At 30.9% G+C, this 11,630-nt stretch overlaps 1 protein-coding gene across 1 annotated transcript in view; it reads left to right on the top strand.

Annotated features, from left to right (window-relative positions):
* Positions 1–10,848, top strand: part of ctbp2a (C-terminal binding protein 2a) — a 22,349-nt gene extending 11,501 nt beyond the window's left edge. Inside the window, exons 2-7 of the mRNA XM_073827540.1 lie at positions 22–228; positions 1,735–1,949; positions 2,058–2,188; positions 4,039–4,166; positions 4,831–4,945; positions 9,470–10,848. Coding sequence (XP_073683641.1) covers positions 22–228; positions 1,735–1,949; positions 2,058–2,188; positions 4,039–4,166; positions 4,831–4,945; positions 9,470–9,650 — 977 coding nt within the window. The 3' untranslated portion in view covers positions 9,651–10,848. The remainder of the gene's footprint in view (positions 1–21; positions 229–1,734; positions 1,950–2,057; positions 2,189–4,038; positions 4,167–4,830; positions 4,946–9,469) is intronic.
* Positions 10,849–11,630: the final 782 nt, after the last annotated feature.

The following is an 11,630-nucleotide window of genomic DNA, read 5'->3' as shown; positions in this document are numbered from 1 at the left end:
TGACTCTTTTCATGTCTGCAGGTATTGCGGTTTGTAATATTCCATCAGCTGCCGTGGAGGAGACGGCAGACTCGACGCTTTGCCACATCCTGAACCTGTACAGGAGGAACACCTGGCTGTATCAGGCCATGCGTGAGGGCACACGAGTCCAGAGCGTGGAGCAGATCAGAGAGGTGGCGTCAGGGGCCGCTCGCATTAGAGGAGAAACACTCGGACTTATTGGCTTCGGTGAGGGACAGAAACATTGGTAGCACTTTACAATAAGGTTCATTAGTTAACTACATTAGTTAAAGTTAACTAAGAATTAACAATACTTCTACAGCATTTATTAATCTTAATGTTAATTTTAGCATTTACTAATGCATTTTTAAATCAAAAGTTTTTGTTAACATTAGTTAATAGACTGTGAACTAACATGAACTAACAATGAACAACTGTATTTTCATTAGCAGTAACAAAGATTAATAAATGTACTGTTCATTGTTCGTTCATGTTAGTTAATACAATAATGTTAACAAATGACACCTTATTGTAAAGTGTTACAAAAAAGCAAACATTTTTGATTTATTATTTTTAAATTAATGTGGCTTATTTAAAGTGGTTTTAATAATTTTGTGATAAAAAATTATTAATATTTTATTTAGTTTTAAAATATGGTTTATTACTATTGTAATTAAATTTGTTTAAATTTGTTTAAATAATAAATATAAAAATAAATTATTAAAGTATATAAATTAATAAAGTAATTAAACTGTTGTAATGTTAAGAAATGACACTATTGTAAAGTGTTACCAAAATATTACTATATAATGTATTGTTATTATTAAATAAAACTGTTTTAAAAAATGTTTATTGAAGTATAAAATAAAATCTAAATATAAATAAAAAACAAAATTATGTTCCCTTGACGATTACAAAATAAACAAATTTTTAATAAGCAAGTTGGACTTAAAAATTACTAAATCTATTAAATAAAGTTTAAAGATGATAAATGAATAAATTAAGTTAAAACGATAAAAGCAAAAAAAAAATCTTAAAACCTTTTTTAATAAAAATGACTAATACTTAAATTTAAAAAAATGTATATAAATAATATTAAATTGACAGGTATGCAATTGTGGAACGCATATAATAATAATAATAATAATAATAATAATGCTTGTTAATATAATTTAATGAAAAATATTGCTATTATTTTATTATTAATAAACTTTGTTTTTTATCATAATTATCATATAAAAATAATAATGATTAATTATTATTATTACTATATTATACACATATAGTTATATTTTAATGAACATGAACTAATTTACTGTTTATTATAAGCAGCAACCTAATTACAACTGTAAAATTATGCAGATTAAATTATATATATATATATATATATATATATATATATATATATATATATATATATATATATATATATAACAAATGAAAATACACACAACTTATGGATATCTACAAGACATTTACAAAATATTAAATTAAGTGTTAACGTTTGATCAGTAGATATGATATGAAGATATTACAGAAATACTACAGGAATAGTTCAAATAAATCTAGTCAGGTCACTAATGTACAAAAATTTTCCATATAACAAAAGTCAGTGTTGAGGTTTTAAGTTCCAAAAAGGACAAAAATGTACCAGAGTTGTCCATATTTTATACATATGCCGTCCTAAAGTCATTTCTGCTTGTGTTTACATGTTTATGTATGTTCATCTCATAGGCCGATCGGGACAAGCGGTGGCTGTTCGAGCAAAAGCGTTTGGCTTCAATGTGATCTTTTATGACCCGTACCTACAAGATGGTTTAGAGCGATCGCTGGGCGTCCAGAGAGTTTACACCTTACAGGATCTCCTGTACCAGAGCGACTGCGTGTCTCTCCACTGCAACCTAAATGAACACAATCACCACCTCATCAACGACTTCACCATCAAACAGGTACATTACACATAAACATCCCATTAATGCCATTCTGCTATCGTGAGCGCCATCTAGTGGCTGTTGCGTAAACATGAGTGTGAAATATGGTGTATGATGTTTTGTTAGATGCGACAGGGAGCATTTCTAGTCAACACAGCACGAGGAGGTCTAGTGGATGAAAAAGCCCTGGCTCAGGCTCTCAAAGAAGGCAGGATACGGGGGGCCGCCCTGGATGTTCACGAGTCTGAACCCTTCAGGTAACATTTGTACTGACGTACTAATTGTAATTCAATCTCTGTTACTTTGTCTTAAGATATTAGATGCAACTTTTAACATGTCCTTAGCTGAACCTGTTTTCAAGTTTGCATGCTATTAGTTCTATATAATATGCAAAATTAGGGTTGGTGCATTCTACATATAATAGTACATTAGTACCCACATACTCCAGAATAAGAAGTAATTTGTGACCATTTTCTTAATTTTTTTTTTTTTAGCTCTGTACAAAAAAAGCCAAGAATTTAAATGCTAGTTAAGATTAGTTCACTCCAGAATTAAAATCTCCTGATCATTTACTCGCCCCCATGTTATCCAAGATGTTCATATCTTTCTTTCTTCAGTCGAAAATAAATGGTTTTTGAGGAAAACATTCCTGGATTTTTCTCCATGTAGTAGACTACAATGTGGATCAGCAGGTTGAAGGTCTAAATTGCAGTTTTAATGCTTCAAAGGGCTCTACACAATCCCAGCCGAGGAATAAGGGTCTTATCTAGCGAAACGATTGCTAATTAAAAAAAAAATAAAAAATAAAAATGTTGATACTTTTTAACCACAAATGCTCGTCTTGCACTATTTTTTTTATTCAGAAGTGAACTAATCCTTTAATGCTTACTTTTTAGCTCTGGCATTATACTTTTCTATAACATTTGATATGGTTGCACTGCATGTGTTTTTTCTTAACTTTAATGGTTAATGGCTTCTGCTTTTATATATTGTATTATTCTCGCTCTCATTTGTCACCATAGACCACAAATTCAGTCATAAGGGTCAATTTAAAAAAAAAAAAAAAGATTTATGCATCATCTGGAAGCTGAATTATTAATGTATGGTTTGTTAGGATAGAACAATATTTGGTTTAGATACAACTATTTGAAAATCTGGAATCTGAGGGTGAAAAAAAAATCTAAATATTGAGAAAATCGCCTTTAAAGTTTTCCAAATGAAGTTCTTAGCATTGCATATTACTAATCAAAAATTAAGTTTTGATATATTTACGGTAGGAAGTTTCTAGTAAATATGTACATGGAACATGATCTTTACTTAATATCCTAATGATTTTTGGCATTAAAATTTATAATTTTGACCCATACAATGTATTTTTGGCTATTGCTACAATTATAATTGTGCTACTTAAGACTGGTTTTGTGGTCCAGGGTCACATTTGATAAAATTACTTTTATTAGTGTTCAGATTTGTAGTATTCATTAATATCAAAATGTATTCATCCAAAGTTGAGTAATAAATCATTTTAAGGTAATTTAGCTAGATGCTAATGCTTCTTTGGTTATCAAGATATTTTATTCAGCAAAGACACATTAAATTGATCAAAATTGACAATAAAAACATTCATATTTCAAAAAATTGTTTTTTTTTTGTTTACTTTCTATTAATCAAACAGTCAAGTAAATGTATTACTGTTTCCACAAAAATATGAAGCAGCACAACTTTTTAAGATATTATAAGAAGAAATGTTTCTTGAGCAGCAAATCAGCATATAAGAATGATTAGAATGATCAAGTGACACTGAAGACTGGAGTAATGATGCTTAAAATTCAGCTTTGCGTCACAGGAATAAATTGCATTCTAAAATATATTCAGATAGAAAATAGTTGTACTAAATTGTAATAATATTTTACAATATTACTGTATTTACTGTATTTTTAATCAAATAAATATAGCCTTGGTTAAGCATAAGAGACTTCTAAAATCTGTCATTAAAATCTTACTGATGGTAATGTACATACATGACCAATGATGTTTAATGTGTAGTAAAATGATGCAAAATGATATATAGTCTTCCTTATTGTCTGTTTTGTTTTGTTTTTCTCAGTTTTTCTCAGGGTCCTCTGAAAGATGCACCCAATTTGATTTGCACCCCTCACACAGCGTGGTACAGTGAGCAGGCCTCACTAGAGATGAGAGAGGCAGCGGCCACTGAGATCCGCAGGGCCATCACCGGTACAAAATCTCCTACTGACTTCATTTTTTACAATTTTTGCTATTTAAAATGTAACCACTTCTGATGAAGCCGTCATCATAGAATTTGCATACTACTTTGTGATTATCAATGGGTGACAGGGTTCATTTTAGTTAAATGCATGGTATGTGAACTCTTTCTTTCATTGCTATCTAAATTGCATTATCTTTTCAAACTATCATTTGTGACCATGAGCCATAAAACCAGTTATAAGCTTTCTATTGATGTATGGTTTGTTAGGATAGGACAATATTTGGCCCAGATACAACTATTTGAAAATCTGGAATCTGAGGGTGCAAAAAAATCAGAACATTAAGAAAATTGCCTTTAAAGTTGTCAGAAGTTCTCAGGAATGCATATTACTAATCAAATGTTTATGGTTTGAAATTTATCAAATCTATTCTTGGAACATGATCTTTACTTAATATCCTAATGATTTTTGGCATAAAAGAATTGATGATTTTGACCCATACAATGTATTTATGGCTATTGCTACAAATATACCTGTGCTAACCTCCAACAATATTCTGTTGCTGCCTAGCAAGCACAGTAAATCTTGTTCTTTTTATAAACTCTGACTCTCTTTCCTCTTAGCATCCCTCCTGTGCATCAGTCATCATGTTTCGGATTTGTTCTGGTTTTCAGGTCGTATTCCAGACAGTCTCAGAAACTGCGTCAACAAAGAGTTTTTTGTGACTACAGCGCCTTGGGGGGTGATGGAGCAGCAGGTACATCCGGAGCTCAATGGCGGAGCCTACAGGTAATAAAAGAGATTTTTAACATGCACAGAAAGCCATCTGTGTTTTTTCATACATTAACTCATTCATCATATTATACTAACCCTTTTTCTATCCATCCCTGAGTTTACCATCTCAAACACCCTCTTTTTTAGGATTGACAATCTACTTATTTAGAACTAAACCCAAAAGATTTTCAATGCATTCAGTTCTTTCAGTCCCAAAAATCATTTTAATATAATTAACCTAAAAATTATTATCTTAAGTAATTTTTCTTTTATTATAATTCATATTTTAATTCATTAATTTTTATTTAATTTGTATACATTTTTATTATAATTAATATTTTTAATTTGATTCATTTTATATATTTTTAAACCAAACCAAAAATTATTCAGACACCAGATATAATTTTTGATGTTTTTTTTTTACTAGTGGGTGCAGGACATTATAGATTGTTTTTATAAGTAAGGATAGCAAAATAAAGTAAACTGTGACATATTATACCCCAAAATTCTTCATACAGTGAACTAACAAAAAAATTGATAATTTGGGACCAAAATTTATTCCAACACTTTGACCTGACCATGTTTTGCTGAAGTGTTTTTCTTTAATTGCTAATGCGACCTTTTTACACCACTGACTAAACAAAATTAACCATTATTTGGTAAGGTCAACAAAGTATTGATAGTTGTGTAAATATTGTCATATAACAGTTGTCTGGATATTTTTTGGTTGATTGTAATCCATTACATACCTTTCTATCAAATTTATCTGACATTATCAAGATAAATTTGTTCTGACACAGTTCTTGTCATATTTTATTACATTACATTTTCTAAACTATAGCGAATAAACTGATAATGTGAGAAATGTTAAAAGTGTCTGAATACATTTTGGTTTGATTGTGTATATACAGTAAAACACCATGTGATATTAATATAGAAAGAAATTATTTTTAATAGTTTAAGTTCTTCCTACTGCAAAATATTTTTTTCTTGTTTTTAGTAATTTTGTGAAATTCATGAGCTTAAAACAATTAAAACTATTTGCCAGTGAAGCACGTTCAGAAAATAATGTAGTAACTGTTGTAGTACTAAATAGTTGTAGTTTAATAAATTGTATAATAATTATTAGTTGTTATTAATTAATAATTAGTATTTTAATTATAGTATATAATTATAGTTGTATACTATAAAAGTTAATAATATAAAATAAATGGTAAAAAAATAGTATAGTATAATTTCTATATTATAATAATATTACTATTTATAATAATAATAAACATGTAATGAATGGTATAATAATTATTTGTTAATTAATAATAAATGGTGTTAAAAAACTCAAAATTAATGCCAGGCAAAAGATTAATTGTGGTTAATCATATTCAAAATAAAAGTTTTTGTTTGAACAATATATGTGTGTACTGTGTATATTTATGTGTGTACATGCATGTATATATTTAAGAAAATATGTTAAAATGTGTTTTTTTATATATTTATATATAATATTTCATATAAAGTAAATATTTTCAAAATATATACTGTAGGTGTGTGTATTTATATATACATAATAAACATACACATAGCACACACACATATATTATGTAAACAAAACCTTTTACTTTGGATGTGATTAATCACAATTAATCTTCTGCCTGGCATTATTCAAAATATGTTATAAAAATACAGCCACAGGAGTAATAAATCAATGAAATTGTTAATAAACCTAAATCATCAAATTAAATCTGTATCAAAACCAGAATGAATCCCTGTTCTTTTCCCCACTGGACTCCAGATAACTCCTTCCTCGCTGTGAGATAAAAAAAAAAAAAAAAACTAGGGCTGTCAAACGATTAATCGCATGCAAATTAAAAGTTTGTGTTTACATACTACATGTGTGTTGAGTATATTTATTATGCATATACAAATACACACACATACATGTATATATTTAAAAAATATTTAGATGTGTATATATATATATATATATATATATATATATATATATATATATATATATTAATAAATTTAAAGATGTAATATATAAATCTAACATATTTTTCCTTAATATATACATGTGTGTATGTGTATTCATGTATACATAATAAATATACACAGTACACACAGATATAGTATGTAAACATAAACTTTTATTTTGCATGTGATTAATCGCGATTAATCGTTTGACAGCCCTAGAAATACCCAACAAATGAATTGATTCTACTGTATGAGCAGCCAAGCCGTTCAGCGGCTGTGTTCAGTTATGCAAACGCACTTCATTAGTTCAGCCCTGTGTAGTGAGTGTTATCCCTCCAGATCGCCATATGCAAATGACCCAAACGAGACTTCCGTCTGTCCCTGTGGCACACATAAATTAACTTTAGCAGAATCACCTCTAGTCTAGATTTACCCGCTGTGACCCTTCTGAACATTTCCCTCAACTAACACCTCATTTTTATGCATTTAACTCTCCAACCCTCACATAAAAACACACACACTAACCAGCCCCAATTGTATTGCTCAGTCTGATTGCTTCTCTCGCTCAGCAGAGTGGCCCAACCGCTACCAGCCGTTTCTCCCGGCGGCCTGCAAGACAAAATGTATACCTAAACAATGACAGGTAAATACTCACAGCGTACTGAAACACAGAGATCAAGACATTGTCCAAATAGCTCTAAAAGAACAAAACCAATGTTGTCTGAAACATATTCTCACTTTGATTCATCACTTTTTATTTTTACATTTCTCATTCTCATGGAAATGTCATGTGATGCCTGCTAATTGTTTTATCATTAGTTCTGTTATTTTAATTATACACTACCAGTCAAAAGTTTTTGAACAGTAAGATTTGTAATGTTTTTTTTAAAGAAGTCTCTTCTGCTCTCCAAAGTACGGCAAAAACAGTCAAATTTTGAAATATTTTTACTATTTAAAAAAACTGCTGTCTATTTGGATATATTTTATATTGTGATGCAAAGCTACATTTGCAGCAACATTACTCAAGTCTTCAGTGTCACATGATCCTTCAGAAATCATTCTAATATGTTAATTAGCTGTTCAAGAAACATTTATTATTATTATCAGTATTTAAAACAGCCGAGTGCATTTTTTCAGGATTCTTTGATGAATAGAAAGCTTATAAAATTAAATGAAAAGCTTTTGTAACATTGCACATTTATACCATTCAAAAGCTTTGAGTTAGTATACGTTTTTTATCTATTTATTTATTTTGGAAAGAAATTATAGAAATGAATGCTTTTATTCAGCAAGGACGCTTTAAAATGATCAAAAGTGATGATAAAGACTTTATAATGTTACAAAGGTTTTCTATTTCAGACAAATGCTGTTCTTCTGAACTTTCGATTCATCAAAGAAACCTGAAAAAACTCTACTCAGCTTGTTTTCAACATGGTAATAATAATAAATGTTTTTGAGCAGCAAATCAGAATACTCGAAAGATTTCTGAAGGATCATCTGACTGGAGGAATGATGCTAAAAATTCAGCTTTAAAATCACAGGAATAAATTACATTTTAAAGTGTATATATAGAAAAATAAGTACTTGAAATTACTTCATCTATTCAGCTGTATTGTGTGTGCATTTGTTGTGCTAAATTAGACTGAGTATAGGGGCTATTTTGTATGGCTTTTATTTGAGAATTAGAAAAAAAATATTTGAGAATTCAGTAAATGTACCGATGAATCAATAAATCAAGAAAGAAATACATGAAAATGTAAACATAATGACTATAAATTATCCATACTGTAAATTCTCATGTTTAGAAAATGTATAATTTTTTGTATAATTAAATCATTTTCCACACTGGTATACTGAGTTTTTGATGTAATCCTTAACATGCATTATTTACATTTTTTTAAATGTGTTTATATACGAAGTATTAAATAAAATTAAATAAAGGATTCTTTGATTTAAAAAATGTAGCCATTTAAAATGAGTAAATTTGATACATAAGCCTCTTTTGCTTGTCAAAGGTGCATTTCTTTAATTAAAAATGCTGTTAAAAATACAGTAATATTATGAAACATTATTACAATGTAAAAACTGTTTTCTATGTGAGTATATTTTAAAATGTACTTATTTACTGTCACTTTTGATCAATTTAATGCATCCTTGCTGAATAAAAATATTAATTTCATTTGAAAATTTTACAGACCCCAGACGTTTGATACAATTGACGTTGGTAAAGTATATAGCATTTTTTTTGTCTGCAAAATTAATTTATTAAACAATAAAAGATATCAAGATTATCAAACACTTAATTCTAAATTAAATAAAGATAAAGCTTAAAACTATAGAAGTACTAAATTTGTTCTTTGATTAACAGACATCACAGCACATTATTAGGATATTTTGGTTAAAAAATAAAGAAAAAATAGGATATTTTGGCAAAAAAAAATAAATGTATTGTAATTAAACAAACTTTTGCTAGAGTATAAATTAAAAAATGTCCTCAGACAGATTGAAGCTTTTGAGTCTGTAATCATGTGATAAAGGGCGGAGCATATTTTCTTTGTATTTTCTCAGGTTTCCTCCTGGTGCGGTGGGTGTGTCTCCTGGTGGCATGGGTGGACAAATAGAGGGCATGATGCCCGGCGGGGTGCCCGGTGCCCATCCCCTGCCGCTGGGCACCCAGCCCAGCCTCGCCCCGTCCCCCACCCAGCTCCTCAAACACAACGACCATAGAGAACACCTCGCCAAGTCATAACCACGCCGAGCACACGCACCTGACCACTGAGCGACAGTCATTCAGCAAAACTGCAAATCAAAGAGACTAAGAGACAGTGAACGGGTGAACAAGCAATCAGCTGCCGCTAGCTGCACCGGAGACATGCTTCACGGACGTCTCTCCACCGTCTTGTTTTCAGTTCCAGTGTTTTTATCCATTCATTTACGTTTGTTTCTGTTGTTCTTGTGAGGGGAGGACATCATTCCCATCTGTTTTATAGCAGGTGGGCGGTGCTTTCTTGGCACGATGGCCACGCCTCTTTCTTCACGCACCACTTACAGAGTTCGAAACTTTGACAGTCTTCTTCCTCCTCGCCTTATTTGGGCGCCGCAACAAATCAATATTGTTTCTTTCTTTACATCCACAGAATTAGTGCTCGTCTTTGTTTCAGTGTTAAAAGTGCTTGATAATGAAAAAAATATATATATACAGTGTATTAAGAGAACAGAGAGGTAAAGGCTGTTCTTGGGCAAAAATGAAGATGAATTATTAGGGGTTGTTTTTTTTCCGACATTAGCGTAGCTGACCTCTTGTTTACAGAATTGCACAAATTCAACAAGCACCAGCTCAGAAACCACTCCTCTTTAAGACCCAAGAGCACACCGTTTTACTGCTAAATCCCATTAATTTCAATTTAAGGATTTGAAATACAAACCACGTGTCACCGTGAGGAACATAATTTTGATTTTGTGTTTGCTTTCAAAAGAAAAAAAAAAATTATAGATGGCAGCTCACACAGAAAAGGGACTGGAGTGAAAAACCGCCCCTGTCTCAGGAAGAACATTTGCCGGTTACAGCCCCGTCTAAATACTCGCTCCTTCCCGTCAGCCTACCCGAGGTATTTTTATAGATCTGGACATCCAGTGCGTTTTTGGTGTTGAATGTATGGCAGTTAAATTAGATTTGTATTGTCTAGTTTAATGTTTTTGTAACCATACTTTCCTGTGATCCTCTCCCTGTTCCTTTTTATTTTGGGTTCTTTAATGTGGAAGCGCACTGTTCGGAGCTCATTGTGTTGTTTATATGCAATATTCTGAGGTCCTCGGCCAACTCCAGTCAGGTTGGTTCTGGAACTGTAGGTTTGGTTTTTAGTGTGAGTATTTGTATTTGTTTATTGTACCGAGGTGAACATTTAGCATACAGTACAGTTCAAATAAAAAATACCATTCTGACTTTCTATACTGTGCTTTGTGTGTTTGTCTCACTTGTACGCACACATTTGTGACCCTGGACCACAAAACCAGTCATAAGTAGCAATAGCCAACAATACATTGTATGGGTCAAAAATGTTCTTGTATGCCAAAAATCAGTAGGATATTAAGTAAAGATAAATTTCCTACCATAAATATATGCATTGCTAAAAACTTTGTTTGGACAACTTTAAAGGTGATTTTCTCAACATTTACATTTTTTTGCACCCTCAGATTCTAGATAAAATAGTTGTATTTTGACCAAAACTGTAATTACAAACCATACATCAGTGGAAAGCCTATTTATTCAGCTTTCAAAAATGCCCCTTATGACTGGTTTTGTGGTCCAGGGTCACATTTATGATGGTCTGACAGGATTTGCAGTGGAGTGACCTTCAGATGACCCTTGCTTGTGTCTGGACGCCACAAGAGGTCGCTGTGGATATGGTTTTATAGATTTCTTTATGCATTGATAATGTTCTCTCATATTTATATGCTTATCGCTCTTAAATCACACTTGAGAGTTCTTGAAGATTGCAAGAGATCAAAAAAGAAAGCTTTATGATTTAAATTTGTAGTTTTTTTTTTCTTTTTCTAAAAGGCCAGTTTCTGTCTTATTTCTTTACCAAATAATCCCCCTAAAAACATAAAGGTTCATTGCATTAGATGCAAAATATCAATGCCATGTATATTTTATATAAAGAAAGATGCACTCAAACGTTTGGGATCAGTAAGATTTTTAATTTAAATACAGAAAAAATATTTTGAC

Source organism: Garra rufa, chromosome 21, assembly GCF_049309525.1.
Source record: "Garra rufa chromosome 21, GarRuf1.0, whole genome shotgun sequence".
Taxonomy (NCBI): Eukaryota; Metazoa; Chordata; class Actinopteri; order Cypriniformes; family Cyprinidae; genus Garra; species Garra rufa.
The sequence above is the reverse complement of the archived record's forward strand: the minus strand, read 5'-3'. Positions and strand labels throughout refer to the sequence as shown.